The sequence below is a fragment of the Narcine bancroftii genome, chromosome 5 (assembly GCF_036971445.1).
Source record: "Narcine bancroftii isolate sNarBan1 chromosome 5, sNarBan1.hap1, whole genome shotgun sequence".
In the NCBI taxonomy this organism is placed as follows: Eukaryota; Metazoa; Chordata; class Chondrichthyes; order Torpediniformes; family Narcinidae; genus Narcine; species Narcine bancroftii.
In genome coordinates, this window is record NC_091473.1 from 188,609,414 (window position 1) to 188,636,263 (window position 26,850).

The window sequence follows — 26,850 nt, forward strand, 5'->3', positions numbered from 1 at the left end:
AGGGGCTGTTGAGGGAGCTGGAGCAGGGCGGAATCTTGGACTGAGCGGTTGGTACTGAAAAGAGATTGGAAGTGTTCTGACCATCGGTTGAGGATGGAGATCTTGTCGCTGAGGAGGACTTTGCCGTCTGAGCTGCGCAATGACAAGGCACACCAATTTTAAATTTCAATATTTCATTTTACCTATTTATATTCCTCAATTTTTGTTGCCAGTTGCTTGAATTACGGATAATAGGTTTTACTGTACTTGTCCTGTTTGCCGGTATGCGTGTTATATCTGTTAGTGTGTCTGCGTGTCTTCCCCGAGAACTGGAGAACGCAGTTTCCTCGGGTTGGACTTCTGCAAACAGTTGACAATAAACTTAACATTGGTGTTGTACATGGTGTGCCTCTGGGATCTGATTAAAATGGTTTAATGCAGGCAGAGTGGAGCTAATCCAAGCTGAATCCAATGAGGAAAGGATTGCATATCTAATTCAGAGTGTATTGAGAGGATCAGTTGATCTCTCCGTTGCTCCGTGTACTCAGCCTGAAACCAGATGTGGTTTGCTTGTTGCGGCTCTCCCCACTGATATAGCCTCTGATGGAAGGGCTGTCACTTCCTTCACCTCCTCGAAGCAAGAACGTGTTTGGCAGGCAGCCGCTCTCTGCAGGCCTCAGAAAGCATGCTGACCCCTTCTTTCTTAATTTAGAAGACGTGTTATGGTGCGTTTGCAGATAGATACCTTTGCAAAATTTTGAGGGAAGCAAATATTTCTCGATGGAGGGAGGTCATTCAGCTGACTGACAAGAGGATGATGAATGTGAAGAGAACAGAGGGATTTCAATGTTCCTTTTATTGTCATGTAAAAATGTACTGTACGTGGGGAAACTTTTGCCTGGCTCAAGGCAAACCAAGAGTGCCCCTAACAATAGGAGAAAGAGAAGCAATAGAGTGTTCCTCAGAGACCTCAAGTGTCCGTGGATTTGCCTTCTGCAGCCACACAGTCTCCTTTACAAACCATCAGCTGCCCGAGCTCCAGATCCAAACCTCAGGAAGCCTTCAGGAGCCCTTACTTGCCCTCAGCACCGTCTCAAAACCTGGTTCCGGGAAACGTACCGAGTTTCTCCAGCACTTTTAAGTATTGACTCAACTCAAAACATGAAAGTCTGCGGACGCTGTGATTGTAGTAAAAACACAAAAATGCTGGAGGAGCTCAGTGGTAAAGATATATTACCAATGGTTCAGGTCTGAGTATAAAACGAAAAGTCTGCAAATGCAGTGATTGAAGTGAAAACACACACTGGATAAACCCAGCAGGTCAAACAGCATTCTCTATGGCTTTGGCTTGGCTTCGCGGACGAAGATTTATGGAGGGGTAAATGTCCACGTCAGCTGCAGACTCATTTGTGGCTGACAAGTCCGATGCGGGACAGGCAGACACGGTTGCAGCGGTTGCAGGGGAAAATTGGTTGGTTGGGGTTGGGTGTTGGGTTTTTCCTCCTTTGTCTTTTGTCAGTGAGGTGGGCTCTGCGGTCTACTTCAAAGGAGGTTGCTGCCCGCCGAACTGTGAGGCGCCAAGATGCACGGTTTGAGGCGATATCAGCCCACTGGCGGTGGTCAGTGTGGCAGGCACCAAGAGATTTCTTTAGGCAGTCCTTGTACCTTTTCTTTGGTGCACCTCTGTCATGGTGGTCAGTGGAGAGCTCGCCATATAACACGATTTTGGGAAGGCGATGGTCCTCCATTCTGGAGACGTGACCTACCCAGCGCAGTTGGATCTTCAGCAGCGTGGATTCGATGCTGTCGGCCTCTGCCATCTCGAGTACTTCGATGTTGGTGATGAAGTCGCTCCAATGAATGGTGGAAGCGTTCTAGGAGCCGTAGGTGATGCCGGTAGAGGACCCATGATTTGGAGCTGAACAGGAGTGTGGGTATGACAGCGGCTCTGTATATGCTAATCTTTGTGAGGTTTTTCTGTTGGTTGTTTTTCCAGACTCTTTTGTGTAGTCTTCCAAAGGCGCTATTTGCCTTGGTGAGTCTGTCATCTATCTCGTTGTCGATCCTTGCATCCGATGAAATGGTGCAGGCGAGATAGGTAAACTGGTTGACCGTTTTGAGTTTTGTGTGCCCGATGGAGATGTGGGGGGGGGGGGGAGCTGGTAGTCATGGTGGGGAGCTGGCTGATGGAGGACCTCCGTTTTCTTCAGGCTGACTTCCAGGCCAAACATTTTGGCAGTTTCCGCAAAACAGGACGTCAAGCGCTGAAGAGCTGGCTCTGAATGGGCAACTAAAGTGGCATCGTCTACAAAGAGTAGTTCACGGACAAGTTCCTCTTGTGTCTTGGTGTGAGCTTGCAGGCGCCTCAGATTGAAGAGACTGCCATCCGTGCAGTACCGGATGTAAACAGCGTCTACACAAAGATAAAGATACATAACCAATGTTTCGGGATCGGGCCACCTTGCTCATACCTTGAATTTAAAAAAATTTTCCAGAGAGGAGTTTAGCCTATGAGGAGAGATCAAGTTGCCTGGGACTCGCTGCAATTTGGAAGAATGAGAGGGAATCTTACAGAAATATATAAACTAACAAGGGGCATAGATAAGTAGGCAAGTTGTTTTCATTGGTGGGGGAGACGAGAACTAGAGGACATTGCCTAAAGATCTGAGGGAGTAGATTTAGAATGGGGATGAGGAGGATCTGCTTTTCCCAGAGAGTGGTGAATCTGTGGAATAATCTGCCCATTGACACAGTGGAGGCGACCTCATATTTAAGGCAAGGTCGGACAGTTTTTTTTAGGAGGGGAATTAAGGGAAATGGGGAAAAGGCAGGCCAGTGAAGATGAGCCTATCATCAGATCAGCCATGATCACATTGAATGGCAGAGCAGGCTCAATGGGCTGGACCGCCAACTCCTGCTCCTATTTCTTATGTTCTTTTGTTTGCTTTATAAAATATGCGGTTTGACCTGCTGGGTTTCTCCAGAATTGCATTTTTATTTAGAGCCTGAGGCCTTTATCAGGGTCGACTTCAACCTCCTGTGGGCGCTGTGAAACCTGCTGAGTTCCTGCAGCCTTTCCGTGCTCAAACTTTTAACCTGTGCCTGTTTCTCCTCAGGTGGCAGGGAGGAAAGGCTTCCCGCACGTCATCTACGCTCGTCTCTGGCGTTGGCCTGACTTGCACAAAAACGAGCTGAAGCATGCCAAGTTTTGTCAGTTCGCCTTTGACCTGAAGTACGATAGCGTCTGCGTCAACCCATATCATTACGAGAGGGTTGTGTCACCTGGGATCGGTGAGTGTCAAGCACGTGTCAGTCATTTTTTGCCCCTTGAGTTTCTGAAACTGCTACCTTTGTTCATTTGCGTTCTGTAGCCCTCTGCTCTTGTATGAATTGTTCTGGGTTAACGTTTCAGTTTGACAACCTATTATCTAAGCTTCGATCAGTATCAGTTGGCAGAAAGACAAGGTTTATTTGTCACTCATGTCTGTTACAGTGATTAGGGGCCTTCTGAGAGGTGAGAGGAGTGAAACAAAGTCTTCGGGCGTTGTGATTGTAGTAAAAATAAAGAAAAGTTGGATTAACTTGTAGTGTCCCTAAGAGGTAAATATTACAGTCTCTTCCCTGATGTTTGGGACAAAGACATTTTTGTCCTTTATTTGCCCACAGTTTTAAATTTGTAATCAAACAATCCAAATGTGATTAAAGTATACATTCAAGATTTTATTCAAGATCATTTGTATACATTTTGGTTTGACCACAGTTCTTTTTATACATAGTCCCCTCATTTCAGGGCACCATAATGTTTGGGACATTTGTCTTCATAGGTGTCTGTGAGTACTCAGGCATGTTTAATTGCTTCATTGGTGCAGGGGTAAGAGAGCAAGGCTTCCTTCTTAGGTTCTGATCACCTTCAAGTCTATAGTTACAACATGAGGACCAGAGTTGTGTCAATTAAAGTCCAAGAAGCCCTTATGAGTGTTATGTACTCAGACAGCAGCAATAGAAATGAGCCAAGTGTTATATTTAAAATAATATTTTAATTTATTGATCACCAAATATATAACAATTTATCTAAACTAAACTTAATCCCCAACTATGCAGAACTATACCTGTGTGTGTGTGTGTGTGTGTGTGTGTGTGTGTGTGTGTGTGTGTGTGTGTGTGTGTGTGTGTGTGTGTGTGTGTGTGTGTGTGTGTGTGTGTGACCATGCTTTTGTGTTTGGTATATTGTGTGTGTGTGTGTGTGTGTGTGTGTGTGTGTGTGTGTGTGTGTGTGACCATGCTTTTGTGTTTGGTATATTGTGTGTGTGTGTGTGTGTGTGTGTGTGTGTGTGTGTGTGTGTGTGTGTAAAATATCCCAGACCATTACAGTTCAAGCCCAATTCTGGAACATCAATTCGAAATCCAGTCTCAGAAATCCAGCATTGACGTGAAGACTCTTCAATTGTTGCAAAGAAGTGTTTATGAAAGAGGTGGGAGAGACCAGGGTGACAGTAAGCACACAAAATCCTTATTGAGTTGCTTCCCGAGAAATGTCCTTCCGGACAAGTGTTAGTCAGAGCTCCCCTTTTCCTTTTCTAAGGGAAATGAAGTGAGTGGCTTTCACAAAGCTTCCAGAACCCTTTTGTGGGTCAGCCAAAAGGTGATCTTTCCTTTCTAGTACACTCCCTTTCCTTTGGCAATGGTGGGGCACACTCCTCCTTATAGGGAGAAATCAGACAAATTGTCCATTACCACATGAGGTTACTTCAGCAAACTTACTTCAAGAGCTCCTGCTCCTGTGCTGCCTCCTTAAAATGGCTCCTGATCAAACAGTGTACTGTTTTAATATGTTGGTCACATGGTCTCTGCACCTGTGTCCCAGGACTTTCCTCTCTCTTCAGAAGTATCGAATTTGAGTACATGCTATCACCAGCCTGTCAGCCCACAGACAATCTTCAAAGCTTGTAGGGTTTTTAGCTTGATTTGTTCTCTTAAAGTGACAGTCTCGCTCAAATGAAAATGAACTGGGAGCACATAATAGTGAGACCGAATAACAAGAATAAAATAGTAAGAGACATGACCCAAACCTTAAGATGACCAAAATCAACTGTTTAGAACATAATTAAAGAGAAAGAGCGCACTAATAAGCTCAGTAATCATAAAAGGGGCTGGTATTTCAAGAATTCTTATTGTAATGAAGAAAAATCCCCAAACACCTGTCCGACAGATTAGAAGCTCTCTTCTGGAGGCAGGTATAGATGTGTCCTCAGTAGACTTCATGAACAGAAATTCAGAGGCTGCACTGCAAGATGCAAACCATGTGCAAATTACAGAAACAGGACGGCCAGATTCTTGTTTGTGAAGAAGTATTTAAAAGAGCCTGCAGAATTCTGGAAAAAAAGTCTTGTGGACAGACAGGACCAAGATTAACCTGTGTTAAAGAGTGCTGGCCCGAGCAGTGGAGAGGCATAAAGGAATAACCTTAGATCCAAAGCATATCAATTCATCTATGAAGCATGGTGGTAGAGGTGTGATGGCCTGGGCATGTTTGGCTGCCGCAGATACTGGTGCACTTATCTTCATTGATAATGGCAGTAGCAAAATGAATGAAGAGGTGTATAGAATCATCTTATTTGCCAGTCCCTGCAAATGCCTCCAGACTCATGGCACGAAGCTTCATCCTCCAGTAAGACAATGATCCCAAACACACTGCCGAAGCAGCAAAGGAGCTTTTCCAAAGCCAAAAACTGAGAAGAATCTTGAATGGCCCAGTCAGTCACCCAATCTAAATCCAATCGAGCACGCCTTCCATAGTCCATATGCTGAAGAGAAAACTTCAGGGGACAAGCCCCCCCCCAAAACAAGCAGGAGCTGAAGGTGGCCGCAGTAGAGCATCACCAGAGAAGATACTCCGCACCTGGTGATGTCTATGAATTGTAGACTTTGCCTGCAAGGGATGTGCATGCAAAGCACTAAACAGAGGACGGCCGATTGCCCAAAGATGCCCTCTACGGTGGGCTACCAGATGCTCCCTGGCCTGTTGGGCGCCCATGTCTTCACTGCAAAGACGTAATCAAGTGCGATCTCCAGTCATCTCTATGTCAGCCATACTGATCGGGAGGATCTCGCCAAAAAAATTGCACTGCCTGGCGTTCCGCAATTCGCAGTGGCACGTCGCAATGGGCCAACAACTACAAAAAGTTCTTGTGAGGGCAGAAGAGCTACAAAGCACCGTGTTCATCTTCGCTTGCGAAGGGATGGGCCATGATGATGCTATGTCCCAAATATTATGGTGCCCTGAAATGAGGAGACTATGTATAAAAAGTGCTGTCATTTCTACATGGTCAAACCAAAATGTACACAAATGACCTTGAATAAAATCTGAAATGTGCACTTCAATCACACGTGAATTGTTTGATCACAAATTTAAAACTGGAGCACGGGCAAGTAAAGGAAGAAAATGTCTTGTCCCTAACTTTATGGAGGACACTGTATATTACTGACATTTTGGGCGTGAGCCCTTCTTCAAGGTATGAAGGTGCCTGTATAAAGGAAATGGCAGGGGGGAGGAGTACAGACCAATGGAGGTCAGGAACAAGTAATGGTAGGAATTGTTTGTGAGGGAGGGGTAGAAGAGTCACAGGAAAGGAGACATGAGGGTGGGGGTGAAGGCTAAGATGTTAAACGGACAGCCTGGTTCGAACAGCTGTCGGCACGACACTTGCAGCGCCAGTGACCTACAATCACGGTGTCTACAGACCTTTTTTTTTTATTTTTTATTTTTTACACTATAAACCACATTGATCAAGATACATACATTTTCCCTCTTGAACTCCCCCCCCCCCTCCTCCCCTCCCTCCCTCCCTACCTCCCCTCCCATTCATTTAAAGTTCAGAAAATAGGATACATTAAATCCGTCAAACAATGTTGTCACTCAATAAAAACAAACAAGAAATTCCACTGAGTTAGTTCTTTTCATTCTCTTCTCCTTCTGTCATTTTAGGTAGTAGATGTCCACGGTAGGTTTTCTCTATTATGTTTCATGTATGGCTCCCATATTTGTTCAAATATTGTAATGTTATTTCTTAAATTAAAAGTTATTTTTTCTAATGGAATACATTTATTCATTTCTATATACCATTGTTGTATTCTCAAGTTAACTTCTAATTTCCAGGCTGACATAATACATTTTTTTGCTACAGCTAGGGCTATCCTAACAAATCTTTTTTGTGCACCATCCAAATCAAGTCCTTCTTCTTGAAGTCTGTAATTATGCTTTTCCCTTCCACTTTACACAGCCGTCTGTACATTAGAGTTTTAATTTTTAAAATTTTAAATGTTTAAATATATTTTTACAGCACAGTAGGACCTGATTCTGGCCATTTAAAGCCGTGCCACCCACTTACACCCAAATGCCTAATCTGGGGCAGCACGGTTGGCGTAATGGTCAGCGCAATGCTGTAACAGCGCTGGCGATCGGGACCGGGGTACGAATCTGGCACTGCCTGTAAGGAGTTTGTACATTCTCCCCGTGTCAGCAGGTGCTCTGGTTTCACTCCTCCCTTCAAAAACATGTGTGGATTACAACATAGAACATTGTAGCAGAGTATAGGGCCTTCAGCCCACAGCGTTGTGCTAACCTAGCTATACCTACAAAAAAACCAACAACTAAACCCTTCCTATTTCACGACCCTTTATCTTTCTTTCATCCATGGGCCGGTCTAAGAGTCTCTTAAATGCCCCGATTGTTCCAGCCTCCACTACCAGCCCTGGCAAAGTGTTCCAGGCCCCCTCAACTCTCTGTGTGTAAAAAAAAAACTAAAAAAAAACCCAGAACTTACTCCTGATGTCTCCCCTGAACTTTCCTTCCTTCACTTTGTAGGGTTTTTTTTAGACTTTTTCGGTCCATGAGCCCGTGAATACTTTGTATTCAATTAACCTAAACTCCCAGTACGTTTTGAGGAAACCGGAGCCCCCAGGGAAAACCCACGCAGACACAGGGAGAACATACAAATTCGTTACAGACAGCGCGGGATCTGAACCCCAGTCCCAATCACTGGGGCTGTGACAGCGTTGCGCTGACTGCCTCGTCTACCCGGTTTGGGTATTTGGGTGTAAGTGGATGGCATGCTTTAAATGGCCAGAATCCGATTCTACCATGCTGTGTAAATTAGAAGGGGAGAGCACAGTTACAGACTTAAACAAGAAAGTCTGCAGACGCTGTGATTGTAGTTCGATACACAAACGTGCTGGAGAAACGGGTCAGACAGCATTCGTTATGTAGCAAAGATATGTAGTCAACGTTTTGGACCTGATCCTCCTTCAAGGTGTGAGCTAAAAGTAGACAGGTGCCTGAATTACAAAGTGGGGGAAGAATGTAGAGTTACAATTTGCACCAAGCAAGGGCAGCATCCGAGCACTGTTGTGGGGCTCATTCATGAGCCTGATGGCTGCAGGGAAGCAACTGTCTGTAAGCCTGTTGGTGTAAAAAAACTGCAACGATGGAGAAAATCAGCAGGTCAAACCGTGTACTTCATGTTATGTAGCAAAGTTGAAAATATATAACCCACATTTCGGGCTTGAGCCCTTCTTCAAGGTATGATGTAGGCAGATGTCTGATCAAAATGGTGGGGGTGAAGGAAAGGGCCAGGAGGAGGAGCACAGTCCCACAGGCAGGAGGTAATAGGTGGATCGGGAGGGAGGGCACACAGTCAACAGGGGGGAGGGGTGATGGCTCTGTGAATGGAGAGGGAAGGGGGTGGAGAGCTGGAGGAAAGAAGACAGAGGGATGGGGAAGAGGGGGAGAACAAGGAGAGGTCTAGCCAAAACCAGAGAAGTCATTGTTTGTGCCTTTGCGTTTTCTCTTTTTTTTTAAACTTTTCCGGAGAGGGCTGGAGTTCCCCGTCCGGCCACTACTCCATCACGTGACTCCTAGAGAAGTCATTGTTGATGCAGGCCCATTGAAGAGTGCCCAGATGAAATTAGGTGTTGCTCTTCCAATTTATGTGCGGTCTTGGGGTTTGACAGTAAGTGAGATCATGGACGGACGTGTCAACGTGGGAGTGGGGTGCAGGATTGAAAGGGCTGGCCACTGGGAGATTCCGGTCACAAATGCGAGCAGACTGAAGGTGCTTGGCAAGGTGGTCTCACAGTCTGTGTCCAGCCTATCCGCTGTAGAGAAGGCATTCTGCCCCTCACCTCCATCCCACACCTGCCCCTCTCCCCCACCACTTTGTTCGGGCGCCTGTCTACATTTTACTCATACCTTGATGAACGCCTCAGGCCTGAAATGTGGGTTATGTTTCTTTATCTTTGCTAAATATGGAACCTATACACAGTGTTTGCCCTGCTGAGTTTCTTCAAAATTGTGTTTTAACTTCAATCACCGTGTCTGCAGACTTTTGTGTTTTTAGTCCTGTTAGGCTGTTGGTGCCCGATTTCGCTCTGGAGCCCAAAAGGGAGGAGGGAGCAGAGTGTACGCGGTTGCAATGCATACTCCAGTAGATTAGCTGGGCAGAGGAAGATGAGAAGGATGAGGGTTAGGGTGGGGAGGGAAATTTGCTTGTTCATCAGCTTCTTCATATGCAAAGCAGCTCAATTCAGATGGAAGATGAGCAATCTGAGGCGCGGCGTAGAACTTCGTTTGAGATGCTGGATAGTACAAGCCCTTGATGCATTGAAATGTAATACAGGTGCCCAGCCTTTTAACCGGGATTCCAAATGCTGGCAACCTCCATAAACAAGTACCTTTTCAGTAATGAATACTCCCAACCGCCTCGCTCCTAGCCCTCTGTCCATCTCCCACCCTGCTCCCGGCCGTCCAATGATTGCCCCCACCACCGCGGTCCCTGGCCATCCATCAGTTACCTGCTTCCCGGCTGTCCGTCCATCCATTCCTCCCCTCAACTAACTTCTGACCCCCCCCCCCCCCCCCCCACCACAAACCCATCTAACTCCCGAAGCAGCAGCAGGGGTGCAGTGCTGCTAAGCCTGGAGTTCACTCGCAGTGGCAGCTGGCGACGGCTGAATGTGGAAGTGATGCCTGTCTTCATTACCCACAATCCCCCACATAGCGGGAACCACTCTGCTAGCTCTGCATGGGGGATTGTGGGTAAGGAAGATGGCCATTGCCAGCTGCTACCTGCTTCTCTCCCACCGAGTGCTTGGGGCCGAGAGCCACCTTTCCATCAAAGGTAAGAGAGGGTGAGGACAGTGGCAGGGACGGGAATGGAGATGGCAGTCTGAGCCAGTTTTATTTTGCTCGTGATATTATGGTCTTTTATGGCCTTTATTTATCTAAATTCATTTAACACCCCGCGCCCCCATTTTGTGCGATTTTTGAAACGTTGCATTTGCTTAAAGGGACTGCCATTTTAAAATGATTCCGAATTCTGGAAGATTCTGAACAACGGCAGGTGTCCCGATGATCCTGGATAACAGGTTAGGCACCTGTACAGTAAAGTCCCTGGTATCTGGCACCTATGGGGATTGGTAGATGCTGGATAAGTGAATTTTCTGGTTTCTTCAGATTGCATGATCGCGAGGGCTACCAATTTTAAACCTGTATTTTTTCACCAATTTATTTTCCGGAATTCTTTTTTTTCGCTGGTTGCTTAAGACTGCCAGTTGCTTGAATTCCAGATAACAGGGGGTTTAACTGTATTTCAATGCACAGCTGAGGACCAGTAACCTGCGGGCCTAGATCTTTCTTTTGATAGCAACACTGCAATGGGCCAAATGGCCTTCTCCTAAAGTGTGAGCCTGAAGTTGACTTCTGGCTCAGTGAGTTTCACATTTGCTTTCTCCGCCCGTGGTTCTTGATCAACGTTTGGATTTATTGCTACATGACAACACATATAACCCTGAGATTCTTTTTCTGCAGGTCAGATTTATTAATCTCTTTAAAGGTGACTATGCTGTAAACAAACTATGCAGATGTAGATGTAGGTATCCGTGTACAGTAATAAAGATCAATGATGAGTCTCTGAATGAGTGTTGTTTAGGAGACTGATATATGGGGGGAAGTAATTATTCCTGAACCAGATGGTACGAGTCCTGGGGCACCCATACATTCATCCTGATGGCAGTAGCGAGAACAGAGCGTCTCCTGAGTGGTGTGGATCCTTAATGATTGCAGCTGCTCATTGATAGCAATATTCTCACTGGGGAGGGGGGGTGAGCCCCGTGATATACAAGGCTGAGTCCGCTACCCTTTGCAGGATTTTTCGCTCGGAGGTATCAGTGTCCCCGTGCCAGGCCATGATGCAACCGGTCAGCCCACTTACTGCTACATGGTTTCCGGTGACATACTGGACATCCACAGACTCCATGAGGAGGTAGAGGTGCTTCCTTTACAATGGCGTTAATATGATGGGTCCAGGACATGTCCTCTGAGATAGTGACTCCAACAATCTAAAGTTGTTTGATGTCCTGTGTGCTGGTTTGGCCATTGGCTTCTCACTGGTCACTCCACTACTGCACGGTCCACCCCCACGTTGGTGTCCTAGGGTCTCCATGTCGAGGCAGTCCCAAAAATAGCAATGTTTAGTTAAGGGTTTGAGGAGGTTTGGTATGCCACCAGAGAGTTTTGCAAATTTCTACAGGCGAACTGTGGAGAGCATTCTGACTGGTTGAAATACTGTCTGGAATGGAGCTGCCAATGCAAAGGGCAGAAAAAAATTACTAGAGAGTTGTGAACTTGGTCAGTGCCATCATGGGCGCAAGTCTCCACTACAAGAGCATGTGCATGAGGCAGTGGCTTAAGAAAGCAGCCTCTATCCTCATAGACCACCACCCTCCAGGCCAGGCCCTCTTCACTCTGCTACCATCAGGAAGGCGGTACAAGAGCCTGAAGACGAACACCCAGCGGCACAAGGACCGCTTCTTCCCCTCTGGCAGCAGATTCCTGAATAGACAATGAACCACAGATATTGCTTTCTCTTTGCCTGAATTTAAATGTAATTTACAGCTTAATATTTGTACCTGTAATGTTGCTGAAAAAAAACCCAAATTTTGCGACATGGTCACGACTATAAATTCTGATTCTGATCTTTCTTTTCCCCCACCTCACAGGTCTCAGTCTCCAGAACACGGGTCAGTATTTTTGCGTTGCCTCTTTTTAATAGTTGCTGCCCTAGGGAAACTGCAATATTACCACGAGGGGCACCTTTATAGATTACTGCTCTGCACATTTTCATTTTTATCCAGATGCAAAGTAAATGGGATGCAGTTGCCGAGACTGGATTGCTGCATTAAGGGGAGAGGTTGAATATCCTGTGTCTTTATTTCCTGGTGTGTAGCAAGCTAAGGTGTAACCTTGTAGAGGTTGATAAAATCGTGAGGGGGCGTGGAGTCAGTCAATGTAGAGCAGGGGTCCCCAAACTTGTTAGACTGGCAACCCCTTCAGGGACGATGTGAAATCTGGTGCTGGACGGGAGAGAGGGGCACTGGGTAGGGTGGCCAGACGTCCGGTTTTAGGGTGGACTGTCTGGCTTTTGGGGCCAATGACCTTGGTTCAGCACCACCTCAAGCCGGATGTTAATTTCTCCTCCACTTGGGGCCTCCACTCCCAAATGGTGGACAAATTAAGGGGCCTGTTAAGGGCAGCATCCCGGGGTCCACAGGACCTGCGCGGCCGCTAGCGCATGTGCGAAAGATGAGGGGGAAGCGTGATGGCGGAATATGAAGGTTCGTGGCAGGTAAGCCTCTGTCCACTACACCCCCCCCCCCCCCCCACCAGTACTGGACAGGGAGGGGAGCGGGGGTGGTGGTGTGGAGGCGTTATTTTAAATTGATGCCTCCCCCCACCCCGATGTTATCAACTTCCCTTTTGACCCACCCCTGGAATTTATCAACCTCGACCCTCCCCCCCCCCCCCCCCAACCGGATGGCCCCATCAATCTTGGGGGTCGATATCAATCACTTTGGAGACCCCTAATGTAGAGGGATGGGTCAGTAAGTTTGCAGAATGACACGATAGTGTTGAAGATGATCATGGGTTATAAAAGGTCATGGACAAGATGCAGAGTTGGGCAGAAAAGTGGCAGGATATCTATCTGGATAAGTGTGAGGTGATGTATTTTGGAAGGTCAAACCTGAAGGCAGAGTGCAGGGTTAATGGTGTGGAAGAACAGAGGGCCCAAATTCATAGCTCTCTCAAGGTTGCCATGCTGATTGATAGGATAGTTAAGAAGGCCTATGGTCTGCCGGCCTTCATTAGTTGGAGGATGGCGTTCAGGGGTCACAAGGTGATATTGTAGCTCTATAAATCTCTGGTGAGACCAGAGTTCCACCAGAATTTCAGAACCCTGGGAAAGTCTGCTCATGCTTCAGGCTTGCTTTGTCAAGCCAATGAAGAACATGGGTTACAAAATAAGGAGCTGGTCATTTAAAACAGAGTATATCGAGGTGTTTGGGAGATAAATTGGGAAAGGTTTGTTAGAGCAGGTCACACACAAACCATTTAAAACACAGAATCTTTGCAGGAGTTTTGCAGAGTGCTATTTGCAAAAGGGAATAATGTAGTAACATACAGCAGCAGCTTTGTCTGGGAAACAGGTTGTTGTCTGGAAGAGCAGGTGACCTTTGCAGGCAGAGGCAGAACAGCTTTGCTCTTGGAGTTGGAGGGAGTGAGGGAGAGGAGAGACAGAGACTTCAGTTCCAGAGGGACAAGCTGGCAAGCTTTGGAAGATGGCCTAGTCAAAGGAGGACTGGCTGTCTGGTGCTTCCCTTGGAATGGGAGAAACAGAAAGGAACTCTGTGACGACCTGAAAGAAAGAGGTTATCATCTGGAGAACCCTGAAAGAGGGCAAGTTTCGTCAGCAAGACACTGGAGTGACTGTCCTGGAATGAGATAATTCTCTCTCCGAAAACCAACAAGAACCCTCCTGAGTAGTTACCATTTGCCTGTTAAGCACCAAAGATTGATGAACTTTATTAATGCTAACTTCTGTGCACAGTACAAGAATTGCCTGCAACCAGTGAGATTGAACTGTGAACCAAATAACTTTTCTAAACTTACGTACACACCACACACACATGCGCTTAGAATTAGAGGGGGGTGGGGGGTTAAGTAAATCAATAGAGATAAGTTAAAGTTTTCATGTTCAAAGATAATTAAAAGCAACTTTTGTTTAAGTAGCCCTTTGTATTGGTGCATATCTAATGCTGCTGGGTTTAGGGGTGCTCTGGACTCTTAACACTAGAAATTCCTTCTCGCGGGTAATAGTCTTGAATTTTTTTGTCCTCAATAAAATATAAAACTTTACAGCAAGTACAGGCCCATCGGCCCACAATGATATACCTACCAAAAAAAAGACGTAACCCTTCCTACCTTGTAACCTTCTATTTTTCTTTCGTCCACATGCCTGTCCAAGAGCCTCTTAAACGCCCCTATTGTTCCAGCCTCCCCCACCACCCCTGGCAAGGCATTCCAGGCATCCACAACTCTTTGTAGAGGGTGCGAGAGCACTGGAGGTGCTGAATCCGTGGACACCCGTTATCCCTGAAGGGATTCCCTTTGAAGAACTAGGAGTGGGAGTCGGCCATCCAGCCCGTTGAGCCCTGCTCCGCCATTCAATGAGATCTTGGCTGATCTGATGATAGGATCATCTCCACCAACCTGCCTTTTTGCCTCCACTGCTTCAACGGACAACAAATTCCACAGATTCCCCACCCTCTGGGAAAAGCAGTTCCTCCTCATCTCCATCTAAAATCAACTACAGTTGCTTCTCTTTCTCTCGTTGGGCATTGCTAATGGCAACTCAGCTTGCCTTTATGGTTTGCAAAAGCTGAAGTATATTGTGTGGTTTTTTTTGTTGTTATTACATGACAATAAAAAGAACCTTGAACTGACTTGAGTTTTCCCCATTGTGTCTGTGTGTGTGTAGCTCCACCCAGCCGGCTGGTGAAGGATGAATTTGTCCACGAATGCGTGCAGCTGGACAGACCACAGGTCATGCCGCACCCCGAAGAGCACGGGCTGCAGTCAGTCAAACATCCGCCGAGCACACTGCCGCCCTCGGACGCGTATGCCCAGCCTCTCCCACCGCCGATACTTCCCCTCCCGGAGACTTCCAGGTCGACGGTGCATACCTACCCAAATATTCCGATGACTCCTCCCCGTGAGTACCCCATTCTACCTAAAGGTCTGCCAAATAGGGCCTCCGAGCAACAGGGTCAAAACTGTGCCTCAAAATCTGGGCTTGTTTAATAAGATGGATGCACAGCAGATTTGTCTGCAGGGTTGTGCTGCGCACCGGATATGCCATTGTATAGGACGACCTCGGGATTTCCACCTAAGATGAAGGTTTTGAGCGATACCCAATGTATAAGACAATTCCCCCCCTCCCCCAAAATAAATCTGGCACTTACTGCTGACCAGTGAATGCTGTTAAAAGCAAATCACAATATCTTAATACCACGTTGCCATGTAAAGGTTTTAATTTTAAATTGCTATTTTAAAATAAAACACCGTCGGCTCCTGTAACAGGCCATTTCGAGCCTGTATACGGAGCCAACGTCAGTCGGACCCCTCAGGGGAGCACTGAGACTTTGCAAATAGTTAATGGGGCATGCTCGAGATTGTGCTGTAGACGGCAGCAGGTTTGAGATTTCAGCGGCAAGGTGCGGATTTTAGAACGACTGTGATTTTTTTAAGCTGAAATTATTAAGATTGGATCCTATACAATGGCATATATGGTATCTCCTCTGGGCACTGTCACGTCAAGCAGTGTTAAAGAACCAGAGCTACACACGGTTCCACGCGGAGTTGTTAATTCCTGCTGGGCTTCCTGACAGCTTGTTTTCTCTGGATTTATTAGTTAGATTCTTCTGTCATTGAAGTTTATAGAAGTGGACTCGAGTGGTATAAATGTTTGGTTTGTCATGTGTGTTTCATTATAGAATATGTTTTCTTTCTGCACAAAATACTCTGTCTTGTTTCTCAAGGTCGTTCATATTTATTATCATCTGACTGTACATATATGCAACTAGTCGCAACAGTGTTTCTCCAGACACACACAATACAGCACATGATAACATATGGACATAAAGATCTAATGTAAAAAATATCTAAATATTTTGAAATAATTAACTCAGATACTGTTCACCAGTCTCATAGTCTGCTTGAAGAAACTATTTCTCAGCCTGGACGTCCTGATTTTGATGATCCTGTACCTCCTTCCTGACAGTACAGGTACACAATCCTTTATCCGGAACCCTTGAGGGACAGTGTATTCTGAATTTCGGATTTTTCCGGATTTCAGAACAAAGGCCAGCTGCCCCAGATTTAAGCCCACCCGAAATGTGCTGCCGTATCCACCCCCTTCCAGTTGTGCAGGCGTCTCTCTCTCTCTCTCTCTCTCTCTGCCCTTCGCCTGCCCGAGTCGCACTGCCGGCTCTTCCCCCCACCCCCCCCCCACCCGACCCAAGTTGCACTGCCGTCTCTCTCCTCCCCCCGCCCACCCGAATCGTGCTGTCGTCTCTCTTCCCCCTTGTCCACCCAAGTCGTGCTGCCATCTCTCCACCACCCACCCCCCACCCCACCCCCACCGCTGTACTAGCACCAGGAAAAAAATGCCAGTTTTTGGAGCTTTCCAGATTTTAGATGTCCAGATAAAGGGATTGTGTACCTGTAGTGGGTCAAAGATACTGTACGTTGGATGGAAAGTGTCCTCGATAATTCTTTGAGCCTGATCTAAGCAATGTTCCCGATGAATGTCGTCAGTGAAGTGCACCCCACATTCTGTTTCGTTCTATCTCTTCACTGTCTCTCTCTCTCTTTCATTTCTCTCTTTCTCTCTCTCACACACTCCCTCATCCACCCTCCCTTGTTGCTCTGATTCAGATGTTTGGAAAAACGAATAGGTTTAAATCTTTTCAAAAGTTTCATTGGAAAAAATTTGTTTTAAAATAAAGCCGTTTGGGAATGCTCCTTAACCTGCTTTCTCTCAGCAGCCAACAGCTCCCTCATATCCATGAACCACAGCGAGGGCCTGCTACAGATTGCCTCACCTCTACAGCAGATGGCCCCTCCCCCGACACCCCCTCCGACCACCGCTCCCCATCCGTCTCAGCAGAACGGCTACCCCCCATTGAAGCAGCCATATCACAGTAAGTGGCATGCGCCCCCCCCACCTCCCGGTCATCGCTGTGGGTAAACCCTACCTGGGCCATGACAAAGTGGGACCTGGCTCTCGGCAGGTCGAGCAGTGTCTGTGGAGGGAGTAAGGGTTAATGTTTCCGAACTGAGACTTTTGTCAGGTCTGTAGAGCGTGCAGGAGAAACTCAGCAGGTCGCACAGTGTCTGTAGGAAGCAAAGGGACAGATGGATTCTGGATTGGCTTGCCTGCAGGAAACAGAGAGTAGAAGTGAGTGGAAAGTATTCTGCCTGGAGGTCAGTGACTAGAGGAATCCAGCAGTGATATTTAAAAGAAGCTTTACAGAAGTACATGGGTGCAGGAAAAATAAAGGGTTATCGGTGAGGTCGGGAAGGTTTTTCAAACTGCCCCCCTAAATTCATGTTCCACCTTAAGTAATCCCTAGGCCATGAGTGCTCTGTGATCAATAAGGGATTGCTTAAGGTGGCATGTGGATGGAAAGAAAAAGTTTGAAAGACACTGTTTTAATCGTCCCTCATTGATTCATTATGTGCACGGTTTCAGAACTCCGAAGGAAATGGGCCAATGACAATTTTTCTCAAGCAAAATACAGTGAAACCTCATTAGAATGTGGTAGTTGGGGTCCAAGATTTCATACCCGTGTTACAGCAGAGTTGCGGAACAGACGCATACATGTCATGATTCAGGAAGCAGGAAAACAGATTATTGTGACTCAAACCCTGTAATAAGACCTTTAAACTCCACATATTAACATACACACCTTGTAAAAGAGTCATAATAATCCATTTTTGAGTGTGTGGCTGTTCGTCACGGTGAGCCTAGCTCCTAAAATCAATGTTTGGGCTCCACAGACACTATAAGCGATTCCACAGATGAACGAATCGCGTTCCAATGAGGTATTTCAGTAACGATTGGGTCTCGAGCAGCAGTTCTCAGCCTTCCCTTCCCACCCACATCCCAAGGTGGTCATTGTGACACCACTCAACTAGTCGATCTGCCTCCCTCCTGTACACTTCCTCATCACTGTCTGTGAATCTGCTGACAGTCGTGGTGTCGTCAGCAAACTGAATTGTGCCCAGCCCCACAGTCATGGGTGTAGAGCGAGTGGAGCAGTGGGCTTAGCCCACTTGAGGTGCACCTGCGTTGATCATTAGTGAGGGGGCGCCAGTGTTTTCCATTCGTGCTGGCTGTGGTCTTCTTATGAGAGATCCCAGGGTTTGGAGCTTGTTGACCACCACTGAGGGAATAATGGTGTTGAAGGGTGAGCTGTAAATCGATGAAGAATTGCCAGATGTATGAGTTGCAGTTGACTAGATGATCCAGAGCTGAATGGGAGAGCCAGTGTTATTGCATGTGCTGTGGTGGTAGGTGACAAAAAGCTTTGTATCATGAATGGCAGATTCTCCTTCCACAGATGCTGCCTGACCTGCTGTTTGATATAGATTTTTAAGAGAAGAGAGGCACTGCTGCAGCTAAATGCTCATCAGGCCGTCACTCGGCGCTGAAGAAACCAAAGGCAGGTTGGCGCGACCACCTCTCGATTCAGTCCTGCTTGCCCCGAGCTTTCAGCTGCTTGTCGCTCTCATTCTTCACCACGCTCCTGCCTTTGGTTCCTTTCCATTGAAGCAATGGAAGCACCTTCCAGAGGAGCGTGATGGTGCAGAGGGAGTTCCGCAGGTGGCTGGTGAGGCCGCGTCTGGACTAGTGCATGCGGCTCTGGCCTCCTTACTTGGCATTAGCTTTGGGGGTGGTGGAGAGGAGGCCTGGGAAAAGCGGGGGTTCGGAGAGATTGAGTCATCAGGGACATTGGAGTTTGAAAGGATGAGGGGTGGATATTCAGAATTCATTGTGTTGCAGTAGTATCATTAGTCCAATTCACGTAAACCACTTCGCAAAATAGATAAAGACAATGCAAGAAAAAGTCACATGAAGGTAGCCTCTATGGTTCATTCTTCATTCAGCAAAAGGGATCATCGACATGTATAAAATTCTGCAGGGAATAGATAGATTCACAACACTATTCCAGCGACCCCGGTTCAGTTCTACTGCTGTCGTTAAGGAGCTCCCACATCCCAAAGACGCAGGAGATTGGTAGGTTGATAGAACCCATGGCTGTATTTGGGCAGAATGGGCTCAAGGGTCTGTATCTCTAAATTTAAAACAATTTTTAAAAACAAACATCGAAGAAAGGAGCTTGTTTTTCCTGGCAGGTGAGACTAGAGCTAGGGGGTCACAGCTTCAAGATTTTGGAGAGCCGATTTGAAACAGATGAGCAGGAAGGGGACGAACGTGTGGAATTTTTCACCCAGCAGAGGCTGCCTGGCCGAATGGATTTGAGGCACAGGTGGATAGATTCATGTAAGTGGAGCTGTCTTCTTCAAGCCATTTCAGTCCCGATCTTGCTGGCTCAACGGGCCTCCTCCTGGTTTATAGACCTGAAATGAGTCAGTGCTGAAGAAAGCAAATGTCATTCATGTCAAGAGGATACAAGAGCAGGGGATGTGATGTCATGAACAAGTCATGAAATTCGTGGTTTTGCGGCGGCATTATAGTGCAAACGTTCAGATAAACCCCCTTAAATGGGGAAAACAAAGGCATGAAAAGTAAGTCAATTATTTGGGAATCTGATGGGAGCTGTGCTTGTGCCACTGAAATTGAGGCTACTTAAGGCACTGGTGAGACCTCACTTGTATTGTTGTGAGCAGTTTTGGGTTCCTCATTGTGCTGACGTTGGAGAGGGTTCAGAGGAGATTCACAAGGATGATTCCGGGGAAATGAGAGGGTGATCGTATGGGGAGTATTTGACGGCTCTTGGCCTGCAATTGGAATTTAGGAGAATGAGAGCGAAACATTTTGAACATTGAAAGGCATGGACAGAGTAGATGTAGAAAAGTGGTTTCCCATGGTGGGGGTCTGGGACAAGGGGGCACGACTTCAGAATTGAAGGGCATCCGATTAGAACCGAAATGCGGAGGAATATCTTCAGCCGTGGGATGGTGGAGGCCAGGTCATTGGATGTATTTAAGGCAGGTTCTTTATTAGGTTGTGGGGAGAAGGCCTGGCAGAGGCTGAGTGGGGAAATGGATCAGCCCATGATGAAATGGCAGGACAGAATCGACAGGCTGCTTGTCTATTTCTGTTCCTATGGCCTTATAAAAGCAGTAATACTGCAGGCGTGTGTCGAGCTATGCTGGCAATGAAGGGTTTCATTTCTACCCCCGCCCCCCAAACAGATACGACAGCAACGTGGACGGGCAGCAGCACAGCCGCCTACACCCCAAGCATCGGTCCCCAGCAAAACGGACACGGGTCACACCAGTCGTCTCTCCATCACTCAAGCCATTATTGTGAGTCCCTTTTGTTTGCGCTGGAGACAAGGTGCAAAAAAGATTTTTCCCCTCCCTGTCGCCGAACTGAAAGTTAATTGTCAACGACCCAATCCTTAAATGTCGCTCGTTCCCTCTGCGTGATATTCCGCACTTCTGTAATTTTTTTTAACATTAACGCATCTTGATGTAAAAATTCAAAGTTTCACCAAGTTGTTATTGGCATGCAATTCTCCTGCATTGTTATTATCAAGATCTTAATTCTCTTTACATATAAAATCTATTCCCTCCTATTTTATTATGGCGGATTTTTACTTCTCCTAACTGGATGTCTTAATTTGCAGAGCTAACTATGTTTCCTGTGCTTATTATCCACTGATTAATGATCTGTGTGTCGGACATGTTCTGTATTTCGATTGAAACACGAAAGTCTGCAGACACTGATTGTCGTTGAAACACAGTCAATGCTGGGGGACCTCAGCCGGTCGCCCACCGTCCATAGCAGGTAAAGATATTTTACGGATGTTGCGGGCCTGAATTAAAGCCTGCGGAAAGAAAGGGGGATGAATGGGAGGGGCAGGCAACAGACAAAATGTGTTGATTGGATATAATAAGAGGAAAGCCACTCATTTCAATTTCCTGCCCATCTCCCTTGCTGACGTGTCTGTCCATGGTCTCATGCACTGCCACTGCCAGACTGAGACCACCCGCATATTGGAGGAGCACCACCTTATCTTCTGACTGCGCACCCTCCAACCGGATGACATCAACATGAAGTTCTGTGGTTTCCGTTAACCCCACCCCCCACACGCACACACTTTTCCCTGTCACCTTTCCCCCAGCTCTCTCTCTCTCTCACTCTCTCTCTCTCTCTCTCTCTCTCTCCTCCCCCCCCCCCCCAACTTCCCTCTGTCTCCTTTCCCAGAGCCAAAATCAATTCTTACCTTTCTTTCATTATATCCAATTAACCCCTTTGGTCTGTTGGGATGAACTCCCTGCACCTCCCATTCATCCCCTTTTCTTACTCCAGTGTTTAATTCAGACGGCTGTATTTTTTCCACTCGTACCTTGAAGAAGGGCTCAGACCCGAAACATTGGTAATGTATCTTTACCTCCTATGGGCGCTGCGAGACTGGCTGAGTTCCTCCAGCAGTTACTATGTTTTGACGTCCTGTGATTCGACTGATAAAAATAACCAAGTTGACCGTAGCTTTGTGGATCCAACAGGCTAACTTGTACTTGGCCCACTAAGCAGTGAAGTTAGCTAAGATCGGTACATGAGGGCCCTTTCCTTACATTTGCCTGCTGGCTTCTTAATGCAAGCATTGCAGATACAGCTGATCGTGCGGTTCGGAGGATCGCAAGTGAGAACGGCAGTGAGTAGAGCTCGGGGGGCCCAGAGTCCCAGGTTTCATCCCCATCACTGGTCCCGCACGTTCTCCCTGTGACCGAGTGGGCTCCCTCCCACATTCCAAAGTCACGACAGGTGGATCTGTTAATCGCCCACTGTGTATTGTCCTCCATATCTAGGTGAACACTAGAATGTAGGAGTTAGAAGATAAAGCATAGAAAGCTGCAAAATAGAGGACCTTTGGCCCACAGTGTTGTGCTGACCCAATAAACCACTCTCAACAACTGCCTACAATTTCCGGACTGCATAACCTTCTGTTTTTCTCATATACCTATCTAATAGACTCTCAAAAGATCCTATTGTACCAGCCTTCACCACTGTTGCCAGCACCACATTCCATGGACCCACCCCCCATCTCTGTGTGAAGAACTTACCCCTGTACTTACTCCCAAGCACCATAAAACGTTGCCCCCTCGTGTTTGCCATTGCAGCCCAGGGGAAAAATCCTCTGGCTGTCCACACGATCAATACCTTTCATCATCTTGTGCACCTCTATCTGGTCAACCCCTCATCCTCCGTCGGTCCAAGGAAAAATGTTCACTCATTCTGTTCTCAGAAGGTGTGCTCTTCAACCCAGGCAGCATCTTTGTGAATCTCATCTGCACCCTCTCCATAGCGTACACTTCCTTCCTGTAGAGAGGTGACCAGAACTTAACACAATATTCCCAAGTGGGCCTTTTAGAGCTTCAACATTACCTTACTCGATCCCACTGTTAATGAAGGCCAACGCGCCTTCTTAACCACACTATTGACCTGTGGCAGCAGTTTTGAGTGTCCTGTGGACATGGGCTCCAAGATCTCTCACTCAGTTGGATGGAATGCAACAGGAATAAAGGATGGGATTAATGTAGGATTTGCGTAAATGGGTGGTTGATGGTTGGCATGGTTTGAATGGGCTGAAGGGCCTACCTTTGTGCTACCTTTATGTAACCCTGCAGGTGAAGAGGAGGTGCAAAAATTGGGTGATTTTTGTTTCATGCCATGAATTCATAGGCAATCCTAACACTTATTCTCCCAAACTGACTGCCACTGAAGGCAGGAACAGAAAGGAGGGATATGGTCCTGATACAGGGCAGAATAGTTAATACGGCACAGACTAGAAGGGCTTGTGTTTATGCTATGGTCCTCAGAGAGAGTCAGTCATGAAGTTGTCTCTAGGCAGTCGGGATAAGGGCAGCGCTTCCAGGACGCACTTCGCCTCACTGCAGCTAGCTTTTATTGTGAACGCAACACCTTGTGATGCACAGCAGGTCAAACTGTACTTTATGTAGCATGCATAACCCACGATTCGGACATCATATCAGGTTGTGGACAGACATGTCAACATGGGAGTGGGGCACAGAATTGAAATGGCTGGGCACTGGGAGATGCGAATAGAGCGGAGGTGCTCAGGCAAGTCATCTGTTGGTCAGCGTCCAGTCTGTCCGATGTAGAGGAGGCTGCAACGGGGGCACTGGATACAGTAGATCACTCCTATACACAAGTGAAACGTTGTTTCACTTGGAAGGACTGTTAAGAGGCCTAAATAGCAGCGAGGGAAGAGATGTGGGTGCAAGCGTGGCATTTCATGCAGCCGCAGGGGAAGGTGCCAAGGGGGTGATTAACAGGAAGGGATGAGTGGACGGGGGTCCTCCCAGCACTGTGTTTCTGCTTCAATCCTGGTGTCTGCAGACTTTTGTGTTTTACACCTTGTGCTGGATGCCTGTCCTGTGATCTTGTCACCCTTCAGGTCAGGGGTCACAACCAGCTGTCATGCCATTTCTCCTGGGACACGCAGCCTCAACTTCGCAGTCGCATACGGCGCACAACGGTGAGTCCGTGTAGCCCCCATCCTCTGAAAGGGAACAAAACTTTGCCTCTCCTTGAGGGAGGAGGCATTAGAGAGTTTATTGTCATACACAGAAGTACAATGCACAGATGTCCAAAAATTCCTGCTTGCTACAGCTACGCAGGCCTGTAGAATAACACTAACAAACAATAAGCATAAACCACCCTCAAGTTATTGGTGTGGTACGTTTAGCACAACGCTATTACAGCACCAGTGACCTGGGTTTGAATCCACCATTACCTCTGTCTGCGCAGGTTTCCTCCCACCCTTCAAAAACGCACAGATGGGGAGGGGTGGGGTGTGATGGTGTAGATTAATTGGTGGGTTTTGGCAGCGCGGGCTCATGGGCTTGTTACCGCGCCGTACCTCTAACTAGTAAAAAAATAGTACGTCAGTGATAGAAGGTTCACACGTGCAAGATCACGCACCAACAGATTCAAGGACAGTTGATTTCCCCTCTGCCTCCAGGCACCAGAACAGACCTCACTCTTAAAACATTGTTGTCTTTGCTCTGCTCGACTGATCTCCCTCGAACTCTGCAATCTGTACTGTGTTTTCACCACGGTACATGTCAAGATTGAGTTAGCTGGACTGTTAGCAAAACAAGCTTCCTTGCTTTGCAAGAGAATCAGAATGAGAATTTATTGTCTTGAGCATGTCACGAAGTTTGTTGTTTTGTGCCAGCATCACGGTGCACATATTATATAAGCCACCTTACATCAATAAAAATAGAGCAAGAAAACGTCCAAGTGAGGCAGTGTCTGGGGTTCCCATTGTTCATTCAGGAGGGGAAGAAGCTGTCCTTGTGCCGCTGAGTGCTCGTCTTCAGGCTCCTTTACCTTTCTCCCGATGGTAGCAGAATGAAGAGGGCATGTTCTGGGTGGTGAGGGTCCTTGAAGATAGAGGCTCTTAAGACTCCGCCTCATGTCCTCGATGGAGTGAAGTCTGGTGCCTGTGATATTGCAGGTCGAGTTAACAACCCTCTGAAGTTTTTTCCCGTCCTGTGCACCACATCAGACAGTGATGCATCTAGCCAGGATGCTCTCCATGGTACACCTGCAGACATTTTCGAGAGTCTTCAGTGACAATAAACCAGAACTCCTGTGAATGATTTCCTACAACAGAGTTTGAGGTTTGTATTTTATCACCTCTACCAAGGCACATTGAGAAAGTTGGATTTACGAGAAGTCTAGCTCGACATTCCATGCGTAGGACAGCAAGTGAGGGACCAGTTCAGAGAGAGCCTTGGTGCAAAGCAACATTTCTCTGAGCTTCGTTCGGGTGGGGGGGTTGGGGAAGAGTGGCGGAGGAGGGTGCACGTTTGGTGGGAGAGGCCACAAGGGTGGTGAAGCTGCAAGTGGGATGGCGTTGTTGTCATGCCGAGACACACAGTTATCGGTGTAGAGCAGGGCGCTAAGAACCCAGCCAGTCCAGCTGGAGATTGTGGAGGAGATGTTCTTGCTGATCCTCACTGATTGCAGTCTGGAGATGAGGAAATGCAGACCACTGCCTGTTTCATCTTTGTCGGTATTACATTCACTCTTTGTTAAAACCCTAGCCACTGGCTTCCTTCATGTCAGTTCCCTACTTGAAAGCATCTCAAATTAGTGTGGGATTCATTTAATTTACAGGCCCTTCTGGCCCACAAGCCCATGCCGCCCAATTAACCAAAAACGTGCATTTTCGGAGGGTGGGTGGAAACTGGAGCACCTGAAGGAAATCCACGCAGGTCACAGGGAAAACGTACAAACTCCTTACAGACACCACTGGATTCGAACCCGCATCGCTGGCACTGATTAGGTGGGCAGCGAAGTGACGGTGTCAGAAAGTGTACAGTCACGCATTATGGTAGAAATAATAAACGAGTGGACTATTTCCTAAATGGGGAGAAAATTTAAAATACCTAGATGCAAAGGGACCTGGGAGTCCAGGTGCAGGATGGCCTGAAGGTAAATGGGCAGGTGGAGTCTGTGGTGATCAAGGCAAATGTGATGCTGCCCTGATTCTGGAGGAGTTACACATACTGAGAGTCTCAGTGGACCTGGCAACATCAGTGGAGAGAAATGGAGGATCAACGTTTGAGGGGGGGGGTCCTCAGGCCTGTGCTAGAGCCCACCCTGATGTGTTTCCCTTCTGCGTGTGGGGGTCTTTTATGATGTGAGGAACAAGTTCGGTAGGTCGCAGAAGCAACTGATCATAACTTGGTTGCAACAAAGGACCTTTATTTGCCCTAGAGGGAAAGTCACAACAGGGATCACACACACATGCAGATTCAGACAAGGTGCACGCATGCACGCAGACAAGGCGCACGCATCCACGCAGACAAGGCATGCGCACGCACGCAGACGAGGTGCGCGCATGCAGATGAGGCGCATGCACGCACTCAGGAGGTGCACGCACGCACTCAGACAAAGCGCGTGCACTCAGACAAGGCGCGCGCACTCAGACAAGGGGCACACACTCAGACAGGGGGCACACACTCAGACAGGAGGTGCCCACACACGCACGCCCTCAGACAGGAGGCGCCCGCACACGCACGCCCTCAGGCATGAGGCACCCGTACACGCACGCCCTCAGACAGGAGGCGCCCGCACACGCACGCCCTCAGGCACGAGGCGCCCGTACACGCACGCCCTCAGGCACGAGGCGCCCGCACACGCACGCCCTCAGGCACGAGGCCACGCACACTCATACACTCAGATAAGAGGCACAAGCACATGCATGCACCCAGACAAGGCGCACGCACACGCATACACTCAGACAAGGCCCACGCACACACTCAGACAAGAGGCACCTGCACCCGCATACGACAAGACACGCACACTCTCTGTCCCCCCTCTCTCTGACAAGATACATTCGCATTGGAATGCAACAACAGTACCGGCAATCGCTACACTCTGGGACCGTTAGCATATAGCAGAAAGATGCAGCAACAGATCCCCACCACCCTTGACCTGGCGCAGTGCGGCACCCTGATTAAGTTATGAGAGAAAGAAAGGAGTTGCAATGATTGATCGATTTATATGTGCACCACCATAAGCCCACTCCCCTCCAACCCGTTACTAGCACACAACTTGTAATTGACCTTCAAGCATCATCTATGGCTTGTGACCTGGAGGGGTCTCGAGTTTGTCCTCCTGGGAAAAGAGAGTCGCAGATGGTGGGCTTCACATCCCCAGTGCACAGGGGCTGACTTGGGTATGC

General features: G+C 47.5%; 1 protein-coding gene across 1 annotated transcript in view; it reads left to right on the forward strand.

Moving 5' to 3' along the window:
* The window catches only part of smad10a (SMAD family member 10a), a 72,107-nt gene that overhangs the window by 31,902 nt on the left and 13,355 nt on the right, over nt 1–26,850 (forward strand). Inside the window, 6 exon segments of the mRNA XM_069940279.1 lie at nt 3,096–3,270; nt 12,034–12,054; nt 14,850–15,083; nt 16,918–17,073; nt 20,315–20,428; nt 23,548–23,628. Of these exon segments, the coding sequence (XP_069796380.1) occupies nt 3,096–3,270; nt 12,034–12,054; nt 14,850–15,083; nt 16,918–17,073; nt 20,315–20,428; nt 23,548–23,628 (781 nt within the window).